At 43.4% G+C, this 16,247-nt stretch overlaps 1 protein-coding gene across 1 annotated transcript in view; it reads right to left on the reverse strand.

Annotated features, from left to right (window-relative positions):
- Positions 1–1,657: 1,657 nt before the first annotated feature.
- Positions 1,658–16,247, reverse strand: part of LOC138663580 (oocyte zinc finger protein XlCOF22-like) — a 113,050-nt gene continuing 98,460 nt past the window's right edge. Inside the window, exons 3-8 of the mRNA XM_069749829.1 lie at positions 16,091–16,237; positions 15,782–15,961; positions 15,576–15,699; positions 15,399–15,496; positions 15,125–15,215; positions 1,658–3,633 (exon numbers count right to left, since the gene is read on the reverse strand). Coding sequence (XP_069605930.1) covers positions 2,444–3,633; positions 15,125–15,215; positions 15,399–15,496; positions 15,576–15,699; positions 15,782–15,961; positions 16,091–16,168 — 1,761 coding nt within the window. The 5' untranslated portion in view covers positions 16,169–16,237 and the 3' untranslated portion in view covers positions 1,658–2,443. The remainder of the gene's footprint in view (positions 3,634–15,124; positions 15,216–15,398; positions 15,497–15,575; positions 15,700–15,781; positions 15,962–16,090; positions 16,238–16,247) is intronic.

Consider the following 16,247-nt stretch of genomic DNA (forward strand, 5'->3'; position numbering starts at 1 on the left):
GACTGAATCTGCAATAGCCAACCAGCTTGGAGTGAAGAAATCAACAGTGGGAGCAATAATTAGAAAATGGAAGACATACAAGACCACTGATAATCTCCCTCGATCTGGGGCTCCACGCAAAATCCCACCCCGTGGGGTCAGAACGATCACAAGAACGGTGAGCAAAAATCCCAGAACCACGCGGGGGGACCTAGTGAATGAACTGCAGAGAGCTGGGACCAATGTAACAAGGCCTACCATAAGTAACACACTACGCCACCATGGACTCAGATCCTGCAGTGCCAGACGTGTCCCACTGCTTAAGCCAGTACATGTCCGGGCCCGTCTGAAGTTTGCTAGAGAGCATTTGGATGATCCAGAGGAGTTTTGGGAGAATGTCTTATGGTCTGATGAAACCAAACTGGAACTGTTTGGTAGAAACACAACTTGTCGTGTTTGGAGGAAAAAGAATACTGAGTTGCATCCATCAAACACCATACCTACTGTAAAGCATGGTGGTGGAAACATCATGCTTTGGGGCTGTTTCTCTGCAAAGGGGCCAGGACGACTGATCCGGGTACATGAAAGAATGAATGGGGCCATGTATCGTGAGATTTTGAGTGCAAACCTCCTTCCATCAGCAAGGGCATTGAAGATGAAACGTGGCTGGGTCTTTCAACATGACAATGATCCAAAGCACACCGCCAGGGCAACGAAGGAGTGGCTTCGTAAGAAGCATTTCAAGGTCCTGGAGTGGCCTAGCCAGTCTCCAGATCTCAACCCTATAGAAAACCTTTGGAGGGAGTAGAAAGTCCGTGTTGCTAAGCGAAAAGCCAAAAACATCACTGCTCTAGAGGAGATCTGCATGGAGGAATGGGCCAACATACCAACAACAGTGTGTGGCAACCTTGTGAAGACTTACAGAAAACGTTTGACCTCTGTCATTGCCAACAAAGGATATATTACAAAGTATTGAGATGAAATTTTGTTTCTGACCAAATACTTATTTTCCACCATAATATGCAAATAAAATGTTAAATAAACAGACAATGTGATTTTCTGGATTTTTTTTTCACAGTTTGTCTCCCATAGTTGAGGTCTACCTATGATGTAAATTACAGACGCCTCTCATCTTGTTAAGTGGTGGAACTTGCACTATTGCTGACTGACAATACTTTTTTGCCCCACTGTATGTGTGTAGTGAATATGTATAGGTTTATATGTGTAACCAGCAGTAGTTTAACATCTGCCCTGAAACTGCAGGTCTCACAAAGGTCAGAACATATGTATCTTGAGAAGGCTGTCTACTGTCTCCAATCTCAACAGGGGGTCATGTGGGAACCATGAAGATGGGGAAACATTTCACACCTTCTAGCTCTTTTGAAGAGAGATGACAATTTCAGCCTGATGCCATCTATCTGTGAGAACCTTTGGGCAAAGAGTGTTCAGAGGAAAATAATATATTCATTCTGGGAGCAGCCGTGGTCCAATCAAAACAAGCAATTATAATATAAACCTGAGAGACTGGTCTATAAATTAGACCTCCAGAGTAACTCTATAAATTAGGCTTGTACGCATACAAAGTTGATCACAGATTGAGGGCAGCCAAGCTGATGTGATCCAGTCCATCCATTTCCCCTCAGGGAGCAGAAAGCAGACTACAAAGTTAGCTATTTCTGTAAGTTTTATCCTGTTTATTTTTATAACTGTTTTGCATATTTGTATGTATTTTTATTACAATATTTTTATACCTTTTTCTTTATTGTAAGCACTGTACCTTTTGGATTAAAGCATAAAACTTTAACAAGTTGAACCTTGTATGTTCTAAATAATCCATTGCCTTATACTGTTTGATCCCTATGATTGGCAGACAGTAGTAGTAATGTTTCCGGGACTCATCGTCCGTGTGTTCGTGGAGTGGTGGCAGAATGTATGAGCGGGTGTGTGTCCTGGGTAGGTGTGTGAATTATGCTCCCATTACAGCATAGGACAGAGGTCGAATGCTGGACTGAGACAGGGGAGATAGATTAACCCTTGCAGGTGCAACCCCCAAGTCATGTGCCGAGAGCGGGTACGTGACAAATTAGTGGCAGCACGGTGGAATCTGTGACAGAAAGATTTGAAATTCCTGTTCCCTTTCCCACATAATCCATTCCCTCACATTGAAGCCAGTGCTGATTGGTCGCAGGGCTCATGTTATGTAACAACCTCACATGATCCCCGGAAACGTGAGTGCTAAGACCACTGTAACGGCACTGGCATGGAAAGTGTGTATGAGTATTTTTGTTTGAAATAGGCCAAACATGAGAAATGACAAGGGGTTGTCCTAGTAATGGACAACCTCTTTAAGAAATACAAATTTTGGTTAAAACATTTCCAACATTCAGCAGATGAAAAAGGCTTCACCCCTTTGTGACTTCTCTGATGTTAAAGAGTTGATTTTAGCGTAAAAAAATTTACTACATTATAAACAAGATCGAGGCTTCTCCAATACGTGAATTCTTTGGTGGCTAAGAAGATGTGATTTCTTTACAAAACATTTCTGGCACTCCGAACATGAATAAGGCTTCTTCCCTGAGTGGGTTCTCTGGTGCCTTTTTAAACCTGATTTCTGATTAAAACATTTCATACATTCTGAACATGGAAAAGGCTTCTCCCCTGTGTGAGTTCTCTGGTGCTTAACCAAATCTGATTTCTCATTAAAACATTTCTCACATTCTGAACATGAAAAAGGCTTCTCCCCTGTATGAGTTCTCTGGTGCTTAACCAAACCTGATTTTTCATTAAAACATTTCCCACATTCTGAACATGAAAACATCCCCTCTCCTGTGTGATTTCTTTCATGTATAACAAGATTCGATTTCTTGTTAAAACATTTCCCACATTCTGAACATGAAAATGGCTTTACCCCTGTGTGAGTTCTCTGGTGCTTAACTAAAGTATATTTCTCGATAAAGCATTTCTCACATTCTGAACATGAAAAAGGCTTCTCCCCTGTGTGAATTTTATGGTGCTTATTTAAATCTGATTTCTGTGTAAAACATTTTCCACATTCTGAACATGAAAAAGACTTCTTCACTGTGTGGGTTCTCTGGTGCTTAACCAAATGCGATTTATCATGAAAATATTTGTCACATTCTGAACATGAAAAAGGCTTCTCCCCTGTGTGGGTTCTTTGGTGTATAACAAGATTCCATTTCTGGTTAAAACATTTTTCACATTCTGAACATGAATATGGCTTCTCTCCTGTGTGACTGCGTTGGTGTCTAACAAGATGTGATTTGTACTTAAAACATTTGACACACCAAGAACAAGAAAATCTTTTCTCCACTGTGTGAATTTTTGGATGTTTAAGAAAAGACTTTTCAATGGGAAAACTGTTTTCATATTCTGAACATGAAAATGGTTTCTTTGACTTCAGAGTATTTCTGGTTTTAATGCTTATTTTGTGACTCCGATTTTCCTTAGTTGTCGCTAATGAATCAGAAGACAGGACCTGTTTCAAAGACTCAGATGAGAGATCTTTGCTGTGAATGGATGATGGTATATCTGTAGTAATGACATTCGCTTCAGTTGTATCCTGTGGGATCTCAAGATCATCTGATTTAAAAATTGAAGATGTCTGTTGTTCCTTTGATCTCCTGGTACAGTAATCTGCCAAGATATAAACCAATTACTATTTCTGAATAAAACATATTTGAATGTCAGTTAACTTTTCTACTTAACTTGTCAGTAAAAAATTCAATATTTTTACATAACTTGCCATTTTTACTAAGACGATGACAGTTCACATTCTAATAGAAAATCTCATTGGATGAATCAGTGGAGCGTGGTGTTCACATGTTTGTTAATTCTACCTCCCAAATTTGGAATAAAAAGCTACAAATAAGCGTTATGTTGATGAACATAATACCAATAAAAACTTCTATTCACATCACAAAAAACAAGTCCCTATTCAGGTCCATCATCTGGCAGTGGAAAAGGAAAAACAGAGGTTTCCACATTATTAGTGGCTCAAAGGCTCTTGAAAAGCAACCTGGCTACCATAAACCAATCCACCAATAACCACTCTCCCAAAGTGAAATTCCCCCCCTTGTTTCTGAGCCTTTCAGTGAGCCAAAACCACATTTAGAAGAACCCACTTAAATTAATGTGTGCATTTCCTGGAGCACAATCTGAGCACTATGTATTGGGTAATAAAATGGCATATTTTCAATTTTTTTTTCTCCCACATTCACTGCGTGCCAATTTCCGGAAAGTGCATGTGGATTTAAGAATAGTCACTATTCCAATAGATTAATTCTCTGTGGGTTATGATTTCTAAAATGGAGTCTCTTTATGGGGATTTCTACTGCTCTGGTTTTCTGAAATGTCATATTAGGGCTTCTGCAGATAGTGTGCCACATCTCTTCTAGGATCTGCTCCTACGACGTCACCAGGCGTGTCCTTATTTATATGACAGGCTGCGCTGGTAATGGAGTAGACGTGTAAACTATTGTTCTTCCCATTTCACAACACCAAACAGCAGGCAACACTATGGCCCAAGCCTGAGGTGTCTTACTGTAAGTCCAGATCCATGTAGAGGTGTTAGGCCGGGTTCACATTAGCGTTTGAGTCGGCAGAGTGGTGCTGTGGACTTTTCCTTAAAGGGACACTATCACCTGAATTTGGAGGGAACAATCTTCAGGTGACAGTGTCCCTTTAAGCTCCTGTATGTCCCTGTATACAGGGACATGCGGATGCGGCCACGCGTGTCGTTTTGACGTGTCCACTGAAAGCAACATGTCCCTGCGTACACAATGTTAAAGATAGGCATGCAGGATGCATGCGGAAGTAGGCGGAGCTTAGGCAAAAAAGTCTGCAGCGCCACGTTGTGGACTCAAAAGTTAATGTGAACTTAGCCTTAATGGGTGAAGAGCAAGACAATCCCTCGGCTCAGGAAAATGGACTAGATAGCGCAAAGCCTGTTCGTGGTGGCCATTGAGCTGCCAGGTGGTGACAAACAGTGCTCCCAATGTATTGTGTCTGCAAAGTATTCTAGTAAGATCTGGATTCAAATAGCTAAATGGCGCTCCTTCACCTCTCAACCCTGTAATGTGCCCAGACAGTAGTGCACAACCGTATATGGGGTATTGTCGGATTCAAGAGAAGTTGTAAAATAAGTTGAGAGATCCATCTGTTTGGTATTACCATTTGTGAAAGTTAAAAAAAATTGAGTTCTTCACAAAATATAAGTGATACACATCAAATTTGAATAAAGGGTCCCGATTAGGAACACGTCGTCTCTGGAGTAATCACAGTATGGGGCTTGGTGGTTCTAAACTATCGTATTCTGTGTGTTTTTCATGAAGAGATATTAGACAGTCAAAGATAAGAGTAGATAAATTATTAGGGCTCCCCATTTCAGGAGAGATTGTGCAATAATCTAAATTCCTTAGGAATGAAAACCTAATGGAATTTATGACGTGGAGTGAATTATTGAAACCAAGGCTTGAGCCATGCCAACACATCTCCTGCAGGCTTGAATAAATGTAACATAGTAACATACATAGTAACATAGTTAGTAAGGCCGAAAAAAGAAAGACATTTGTCCATCCAGTTCAGCCTATATTCCATCATAATAAATCCCCAGATCTACGTCCTTCTACAGAACCTAATTGTATGATACAATATTGTTCTGCTCCAGGAAGACATCCATGCCTCTCTTGAACCCCTCGACTGAGTTCGCCATCACCACCTCCTCAGGCAAGCAATTCTGCCCTAACAGTAAAGAATCCTCTTCTATGTTGGTGGAAAAACCTTCTCTCTTCCAGACCCAAAGAATGCCCCCTTGTGCCCGTCACCTTCCTTGGTATAAACAGATCCTCAGCGAGATATTTGTATTGTCCCCTTATATACTTATACATGGTTATTAGATCGCCCCTCAGTTGTCTTTTTTCTAAACTCAATAATCCTAATTTCGCTAATCTATCTGGGTATTGTAGTTCTCCCATCTCCTGTATTAATTTTGTTGCCCTCCTTTGTACTCTCTCTAGTTCCATTATATCCTTCCTGAGCACCGGTGCCCAAAACTGGACACAGTACTCCATGTGCGGTCTAACTAGGGATTTGTACAGAGGCAGTATAATGCTCTCATCATGTGTATCCAGACCTCTTTTAATGCACCCCATGATCCTGTTTGCCTTGGCAGCTGCTGCCTGGCACTGGCTGCTCCAGGTAAGTTTATCATTAACTAGGATCCCCAAGTCCTTCTCCCTATCAGATTTACCCAGTGGTTTCCTATTCAGTGTGTAATGGTGATATTGATTCCTTCTTCCCATGTGTATAACCTTACATTTATCATTGTTAAACCTCATCTGCCACCTTTCAGCCCAAGTTTCCATCTTATCCAGATCCATCTGTAGCAGAATACTATCTTCTCTTGTATTAACTGCTTTACATAGTTTTGTATCATCTGCAAATATCGATATTTTACTGTGTAAACCTTCTACCAGATCATTAATGAATATGTTGAAGAGAACAGGTCCCAATACTGACCCCTGCGGTACCCCACTGGTCACAGCGACCCAGTTAGAGACTATACCATTTATAACCACCCTCTGCTTTCTATCACTAAGCCAGTTACTAACCCATTTACACACATTTTCCCCCAGACCAAGCATTCTCATTTTGTGTACCAACCTCTTGTGCGGCACGGTATCAAACGCTTTGGAAAAATCGAGATATACCACGTCCAATGACTCACCGTGGTCCAGCCTATAGCTTACCTCTTCATAAAAACTGATTAGATTGGTTTGACAGGAGCGATTTCTCATAAACCCATGCTGATATGGAGTTAAACAGTTATTCTCATTGAGATAATCCAGAATAACATCCCTCAGAAACCCTTCAAATATTTTACCAACAATAGAGGTTAGACTTACTGGCCTATAATTTCCAGGTTCACTTTTAGAGCCCTTTTTGAATATTGGCACCACATTTGCTATGCGCCAATCCTGCGGAACAGACCCTGTCGCTATAGAGTCCCTAAAAATAAGAAATAATGGTTTATCTATTACATTACTTAGTTCTCTTAGTACTCGTGGGTGTATGCCATCCGGACCCGGAGATTTATCTATTTTAATCTTATTTAGCCGGTTTCGCACCTCTTCTTGGGTTAGATTGGTGACCCTTAATATAGGGTTTTCATTGTTTCTTGGGATTTCACCTAGCATTTCATTTTCCACCGTGAATACCGTGGAGAAGAAGGTGTTGTATATTGATGATATATATTGATATATATTGATGTATATTACAGCCATCAGCCCAGCACAGCTTAGAGATATATCCTGGCACAGTTGTAATGTTTCTTATGTAGTTTATCATAATCCTGTTTGAAGTTAGTTGGTTTTTAAAAAAAAAAAAAATAATGGAGAGGCCGGGCAAAAAAAGAAACTGTTGTTACTGTACAGAAATTCACACCTGACCTCACTGCACATTTAGACTATGTGCACATGTTGTGTATTTGCTTGCTTAAATTTCTCCAAGGTTTCTGCATCTTTTGGCAGAAAACCGCAGCTGAAAATATGCGCTTTTTTGATGCGTTTTTCTTGCATTTTTGTAAATCCATAGAGCGAAACACGGGTATTTCTTATCTGGTAATGTGTTTTTTGTAACCCATGACGACACCACGAGAGAGGAGAGCCGCCCTTCAAGGACAGGAAACCTTCAAGATAAAAGGGCATCTCCTCTCTCAGTATCAGTTGTTCTACAGAGCATAAGAGGAATTCCACGGAATAGTGCACACTGAAATAATACATCCATTTATACCTTAGGTTTCTACTTACCAACACCTAAGGGAGTGCTCAATCATGATAATGCACCAAACAAAAGACCTGATCATTCAATAGGGAGGGAATATAAGGGTGCCGTTACAAAAAAACACATTACCAGGTAAGTAATACCAGTGTTTATCAGTTACCCATGATGGCACCACGAGAGAATTACTGAGACTTGTAATATTTTCTAGGGAGGGATCACAGCATTCAGCACCCGTCTCCCGAATGTGAGGTCATGAGGTCAGAGGAAGCGGACAGATCCAGCCTATAGTGCCTGAAGAAAGTAGAAGGAGAGGACCAAGAGGCCACCTATCAAATTTGGTCGATGGAAGCATCTGCTCTCTCCACCCAGGAGGTCGCCATGGCTCTCATGGAATGGGCCTTCAGACTTTCAGGAATAACCCTGCCTGCACTAACATAAGCTAGCTTAATGGCCTCTCTCACCCATCTAGCTATAGTTCGCTTAGACACCCTAAGGCCCTTCCTCGACCCCAGAAAAGAGACCCTCTTCTTCCTGCAGGGCTCTATTATCTCTAAATAACGTAGGAGACACCTCCTAACATCCAAGCAATGAAGCCTCTCTTCCTTCTGGTTGCTTGGGTTAGGACTATTTCCTGAGCCTTATGGAACCTTGACACTACTTTGGGGAGGTAAGCTGGGTCTAACCTTAACACTATTCTATAGTCCATGACTTGAGTGTAGGGAGGATCTGCCGATAATGCCTGCAAGTCAAGTGAGTGCCACTAATAAGGCTGTTTTTAACAAAACTCCTTTCTGAAGCCGTGTCTAATGGCTCAAAGGGACGCACTACTAAGGCTGACAACACTAAAATTAGATCTCAAGGAGGAGGAGTAGGAGATGGGACCGAGTTTGCTCTACTACAGGCCCTGATGAACCTGGCCACCCATCTATCATTCGCCTGGTCACAATTGTATAAAGGCAGCCAAAGCTGAAACCTGCACCTTGAGGGTACTAACTGCCAATCCCAACTCTAGCCCCTTCTGCAGAAATTCTAGTATGGCCACTATCGGGACCTCACCCTCCTGCCCCGGCCCAGAGAAGGATAAGAATTTATTGCAGATTCTCCCATAAATTCTAGAGGTTATTGGCTTTCTGCTAGTATGCAGTGTAGAGACTAACCCTGTCGAGAAGCCTTACCCCTCTAGAAGCGACCTTTCTAATTCCAGGCTATTAAATGCAGCCCGGACATTTGAGGATGAAGGAAGGGTCCCTGTGTTAGAAGGTCCTGGTCCTCTGGAAGGACCCAACGATTCATCACGGATATTGTCCACAGCCAGAAAAACCATGGCCTCTTTGGCCAAAATGGGGCTATTTGAATTACTCTGGCTCTGTCTTCTCTAGTTTTTCTCAAGACCGCAGGTATCAGGCATATTGGATGGAAGGCATATAGGAGTCCTGGTGTCCACTCTATGCTGAAGGCAACTACTGTATACAGACGATCTCCTGGACTTAAGGAACAGAACCTCTGGAGTCTCCTGTTGCTTCTATGCAGGGCCAATAATGAGCGGAAATGATGCTCTGCCAGGCATAAAATCCTCTCTGTTATTTGCATTAGTGGCCAAGAACGAGTGCCTCCTTGGTGATTTATGTATGTTAATGTCGCTTGATTGTCTGAAAGGATTCTTACATGCTGCTTTTGTAGATGTGATAGCAGCCCGTTCAGTGCCCTTTCAATAGCCAGAAGCTCCCATTCATTTGATGATAGGCCCTTTTCCTTTTGGCATTCTGGAGCCACAGGGTATCTAGGTGGGCTCCCCACCCCCAGGAACTGGGGTCCGTTGTTACTATTCTGGATGCCCTGCATGCCCCATGTACCCCTCTTGGGGCTGATTAAATCTGTAACCACCAACTGAGTGATCGGACTACTGTGTCTGGGAGGGTAAGCTTCCCTTCTAAATGACTCTGCAGGATTAGCTTGTTCCGTAGTACACACGACTGCAGTTCCCTTGTGTGGAACTGAGCCAACTGCACCGCTTGTATATATGCAGTTAGAGACCCTAACAGTGACATTGCTTTAAATGAGAATCATCTATGGCTTTCTTATTGATGACAAGACTAACTGCTTGATTCTTTCCTCTTTTTCCTCTGGAAGTCGGCACTCTTGTGCCACGGAGTCTATTACTAGCCCCAGGAAAATCTGCACTGTCGCTGGTTCCAATCTGGACTTTTGTAGATTTATCTGCCACCCCAGAGTTTGTAAGGTCTCCATGACCGTCCTGACATGTTTGTGACAGTGAAGAAAGCTTTTCTCCACAATCAAAAAATTGTCCAGATGCGGTATTATTAAAATGTCCTTTTCTCGAAGGTCGGCAGTGACCTCTGAAATCAATTTGGTGAATACCCGAGGGGGCTATTGCTAACCCAAAGGGTAGAGCTCAGTACTGGAAATGGCTTATCTTCGATCTTATTTGCTCCGCTACCATGAGGAACCTGCGATCCCATTCGCAGATAGGGACGTGGTAGTATGAGTTTTTGAGGTTGAGGACCGCCATGTAACACTGTGGGAAGAGGAGTTTCACCGCCAATCTTACGGTTTCCATTTTGAATGAAGGAACTATAAGATAGCTGTTCAGACCTTTCAGACTTATAATGGTTCTCCAAGAGCCGTCTGTTTTTTTTAAATCAGAAATAGAGGGGAATAAAATCCCCTTTTTCTTTCCTCCTCAGAAACCTCCTCCAGGAAGTGTTTGTCTAATAGTGATATTACGTCTTCTTCCAGGCCCCGCTGTTTCTCTTGAGAAGGCTGTACCGGTGTCTGTATCTATGAGGCGGGAAACTGTGGAATTTTAATTTTAGGCCTGACCTCACAATTTGCCAAAGCCAAGTACTGGATGAAATTCCCTCCCAGGCCAGGAGGAAGTGAGAGCCTCAATCCTATCCGGGAGAAGAAGTAATTGGGCGGGCTTCTTGGTGTCTCTAGATGGTCTGACAAAATCAAACCCTTTTCCTCCTCTGGACTGCTTACAAGTCCGGTCCCGGCCTCTATATGGCTGCCCCCTGGATCTGCGACCCCTCCGCAAGGAGCGCCGAAAGGATGGAAATAGCTGATTCGGAAAACCTTTCTTCTTATCTCCTGCTTCTCCAGCACTTCATCTAGTGCTAGTCCAAATAAGAATTTTCCTTCACAAGGCAGGGAGCAGAGTTTAACTTTTGCTTGTATATCTCCCGGCCAGCATTTAAGTCACACTGTGCGATGCCCCGCATTGGTAAGAGCCGCTGACTTGGTTGCCAATCTTGCCGAATCTGCTAAGGCGTCCGATACAAACACTACTACTGCTTTAATGGTAGGAACTGCATCTAAGTTAGCTAGAACAGCAAGTCGCGAGAGAAGCTGATCTTCTAGATTGTCCAGCCAAACCTTTAAAGATCTAGCTACAATAGCCAGCCTTAATGCCTCCGCTGAGGACTCCCAAGCTGTTTTAAGGAAGCTGTCCGTCTTTCTATCCAATGGTTCCATCAGGAATCCCAAGTCCTTGAACGGGAGAGAAGACCTTCTTGAGACCTTCGAGATTGCTCCAACCAGTCTCGGTGCCTTATCCTAGGAAGAAGACGCCTCCTCATCAAATGGATATTTCCACTTTAAAGAATTAAGTATTTGCATCTTTTTGTTTGGCTTCTCCCACTATCTAGCGTAGCCAGCTCCTAAATCTGATAAAACTTAACCTTTAATTTGTATGATAAAAAGACAATTAACAGACAAAAAATTATAAAGTGCTCAAAGATACCAGTGCACGTAATAAAATGGTACAATCTCACCCAATTGTTGTTTCCTGATTTTCCACCATTCATATAGGATCAGGATAGGTGAAGTCGAAGTAACGAGAGGAAAAAATAAGGGGGGGGGGCCTTGGGGTCTGACTTCCCTGTCGTGCCCTCTGCAAAAAGACTCCCGCCCTGACAAGGGCAGTACCCAAGTATGGATCTACTATGCGGTGCCCATGACAAGTATAGCCTTCCTGAGTAGTATGTCTTCCTTTCACAACGCGTTTCCTCCCCTGTTGTCTGGCTTCTCCCATTCTTTTTTAATGAGACTTTGTAACTGCTCATTAATAGGGAAGGCTCAACGCTTTTTCCTCTGCAAGCCGCCAAACATGAGCTCCTGGGCTGATCTTTTAGCCTTCTCCTCCACTAATCCCATAATGGATTGGACAGCCTTTATTAGTTTTGTCCATAGCCTCCACTGGGAAACTACCATCTTCCTCTGAACTTCTGTCAGAGTACTGTGATTGATCAGAGACATCTGGCTCTGAACATGTCAGGTCCTCTTGTGATGTCAAAGAGGGGCTGGATCGGTCTCTCCCCTTACTGTCAGACTCCGTTAGGATCTGCAATGCACTAACAGACGTGCAGACTTCCGATTGTATTAGGGACCTTAAATTTGCAGAAAATGTGGGAGTTTATTATGCAATGGTCGTGTCAATACAATCCTGTCATAGCTTTTTCTCCCAAGAAGCCCGCTAGATGCTGTCTACATAGGGGACACTCCTTGTTCTTCGGTTTGGCCTTAAGGTACCTTCACACTGAACAACTTTCCAACGAGAACGACAGCGATCCGTGACGTTGCAGCGTCCTGGATAGCGATCTCGTTGTGTTTGACACGCAGCAGCGATCAGGATCCTGCTGTGACATCGCTGGTCATCGCTGAAAGTCCAGAACTTTATTTGGTCGTTAGGTCGGCGTGATTCCTCCTGTTTGACAGCAAAAGCAACGATGCCTGCAATGTTTTTTCATGGAGCAACGACCAGCGAGAACGATAAGTACGTCACTGGATCGCTCCTGCATCGTTCTGCTGTTGCCGTGTTTGACGTCTCCTAGCGACCTAAACAGCGACGCTGCAGCGATCTATATCGCTGTCTATATCGCTGCAGTGTCACTAAATGTGACGGTACCTTTACTCTTCCTAGGGACCCCTTATACTCCACCCCCACATGAATAAATGGAGAGGGTAGGAGATAGGAGAGAAAGTAAGAAAAACAGACATTAGTGTACTGTACTTTCTCGGAGATCACTCACCACTCGGACGGCTCAAAACGGGTACCGGATCCGGAGGTTGAGCCACAATGTCTCCTCCAGAGACTATGGACCCCTCCTTCTTAGAGCCACAGATATCCGCCCGTGCACTGCCCGAGTGGCACCCCCTGCTGCTACGGCGTGGTTGCTTTTATTCCTGTGAAAGCAACCGCTGCATTTCTGGCTCCTGATCCTGCTGTGCCTGCAGGTGTTCTGGTGAAAAAGTGTCAATGGCTGCAGCCCCTTTAAATATCCTAGGTATCACTGAATCAGGAAGGGTGCCATCCCTTGATTAGACCCCATGCGCACCTGGCCTATTACTCCAGGTGTGCGCTAAATACCTTTCCGGTGCACCTGACTGTACACAGCCCGCTCGTTCCTAGGCGTACACCCTCAACCCCGTATGCACTACATCCACTTCCAGTGAGCGCACCTAGGTCACCTCAGACACTGCGCGCATCTGGCATTCTACTTCCGGTGGGCGCTGGGCTCACTTCCGGAGCGCGCTCCCCTTCACAGACCCTGGACATATTCGGGCACCTGCGGTCACCGACATCTTCTCCACCGCCAAGCACCGGAGTCCACGCTGCTGATGTCAGCATACTCTATGCCATCTTATATATGCAATAACAAGCCCGAGGTTCGGTAATGAACAGGTGTCAGCCAGGACTAAGAACTATTGTTTGAAACATGTCTGCCCATACTACTATTCACACATGGGGTTGTGACTTTTTTTTTTTTTTTTTTATAATGGGTGAAGATTTCTAATGGAAAATTTTTCCTTCAATAAAAATTTCAATGAAATAATTTTTTTTTTAAAATGGACCTATTTGAACTGGATTTCTACTTGGATGATATAGAAAAAAATTATAAACCAACATATAAATCACCTTTTCGCCGTAGTCCATTTAATACAGAGTGTCCCACGGCGATATCACCTGTAGAACAGTCACATCGGGAGATGTGACCGCTATACCCGGCCACCGGCGATACAATGAAAGGAGGTAATCGCCGTGAGAGTCCACCGGAGTTCATCAGCTGATCAGCTCTGGCGCTGTCACCTAAGGCACTACTGCTGCATGGGAAAGTTCTCACGCAGTGGTGCCGTGACACGGGCATCGGGAATTAGGCGTTCGGTGAGTATGTATTTTGTATGTGAATATGCACAGTATGTAATTATGTAAATGGTTTGATTTTTTTTTTTTTTAAATGGAACACAGGTACCGGATGATGAGACTATTCTCCCATCATCGGCTCATGCTCTGTTATATATGTGACAGCAGACTTAGCCGGATGGGAGAAGTAATCCCATCAGACGACACCTAAGTACAATCACTATGGGCTGTTCGTCGCATGGGCAGACACCCGCAAACAGAAGCGGACAGATGCAGACACCCGCTGACAGACACAGACAGACACAGAGACATATTCTCCGTTCCAACACACATTCTCCAGCCACACACACATTCTCCACCCACACAAACTCTTCCTCCTTCTGACATCGTTTCCTTTGACAATTTGCAGCGTTTTTGGCAGCAAATCTGCACGAAATACATAAACCTTTTTACATGTGCATTTTTGCTACAGATTTGACTGACTCAATTGAAGTCAGCGATTCAAAAACACTGCAGAAACACAAAAAGAATTGACATGCTGCAGAAAATAAAATGCTGCAAATACGAATGGAAATTTACTGATCACGTGCACAACACTTCTGGATTGTCATTGCATTACCTTGCATAAGTATGCCATTGCGTTTTTGGACCATTTACGCCCATGTAAAAATTCTGCAAAAACGCATCGTGTGCACATAGCCTAATGTTGTCGATCAAAACAGCAAAGTTTGGCCAGAAAGACAGGACCTGGTCTTGTATGGACCATATGACCACATTCAGCAGCACAGAAGGGAAAGAAGGTAGAGTCATCCAATAGGATAGCAGAGATCTAGGAAGCCAACAGCATCATTACCCGCTACTTTCTCTTACAGGCCCATCATAATAGTTTTCTTCAAGTGATTTTCTAAGTTGTCAGCACATTCTACATATGATGTTATTTACTTTTGTAGTTTACAGATCTGGACAGGTTACCGTCAACGTCCCCTAATTTCAGGGGGTAGGTGGATTCTCCAGGCTATACGTTCTACAGAAAAGGGCTTTTAATGTCCAAAGTCATTCGAACAGTTTTGGATTGAGGAGAATGTTGTGGTCTAGAGGCAAAATGGTGATCACACGATTGTGATACAGCCACAGCCGGTGACTGAGAAGAATCTGTGACTTCTCTGCATTTCTACTACTCACCTGGGTAGTCATATGTAGGAATCTCCTCTTTACACTGCTCATCACCCCTCACGTATGTCTCTGTAGTATTAATATGGGTCACATCTTCATCCTGAAACAAATATTGTAAAAGTCACAGACAGATGGAGAAGTCACATCTATGATCAGCTCCAATCCTGCCATCTCCATCACAAGTATAAAACATATAATACCGGTGAATAAAACAAGACTGAGCAAAGACCTTCACAGCCATCTACACATAGGGGAGATCTCAGGAAACCTTCTCTCCATCTACCTGATGATCCTGAGGAACATTGGGATCTTCTGGTTTACAGTCCTGTGGAAGAAGAGGACGGGGACATCTCCCTGGTGTGGTCCTCTTACTGGATAGATCTGGAAGAAACACATATTGGGATTGAATTCATTCTTTACACACATAATTATAGGCCGTATGTATAGTCCTGTCTATTACCTGGTGATGTGAGGGGCTGGTAAACCTCCATTATGACATCCTGGTACAGTTCTTTGTGTCCTTCTAAATACTCCCACTCCTCCATGGAGAAATAAATGGCGACATCCTGACATCTTAAAGGAACCTGAAACATACAATGATACCGTCATCCCCTGATCCCTTCATAGTGTTACTGTATAATGTCACAGCATTCCCAGCAGTGTCACCTCTCCAGTCAGCAGCTCAATCATCTTGTAGGTGAGTTCTAGGATCTTCTGGTCATTGATGCCCTCATGCATCAATGGGTGAGGTTGAAGCCCTGTGATTGGGCTCAAGGATCTTCCCCATCCCTCAGACACAGGGTTCTGACAGCGCTCACTAGAGGTCTTCTTCACTACTGTGTAATCCTGGTAATGGAGAGACACACTAATAAATCTTACTACAGACATTTCCAGAGTCCTCACCTCTCCAGTTCTGTCCATCTGTTATTCCCATAGATAAGAATTATGTAATGTGTCGTCATCAGAATCTCTCACCTCTCCAGTAAGCCGGAAGAGGATCTCTAGGGTGAGGTGTAATATCCTCTCCGCCATCTTGTCTCTGTCCATATCCATCTTTGATGGGCAAATCAGGAAAATTCTCTTATACAGAAGATCTTCACTGAGAGGATCTGATATAGGGATCTGAATAGGA

Source organism: Ranitomeya imitator, chromosome 2, assembly GCF_032444005.1.
Source record: "Ranitomeya imitator isolate aRanImi1 chromosome 2, aRanImi1.pri, whole genome shotgun sequence".
NCBI classification, from domain to species: domain Eukaryota; kingdom Metazoa; phylum Chordata; class Amphibia; order Anura; family Dendrobatidae; genus Ranitomeya; species Ranitomeya imitator.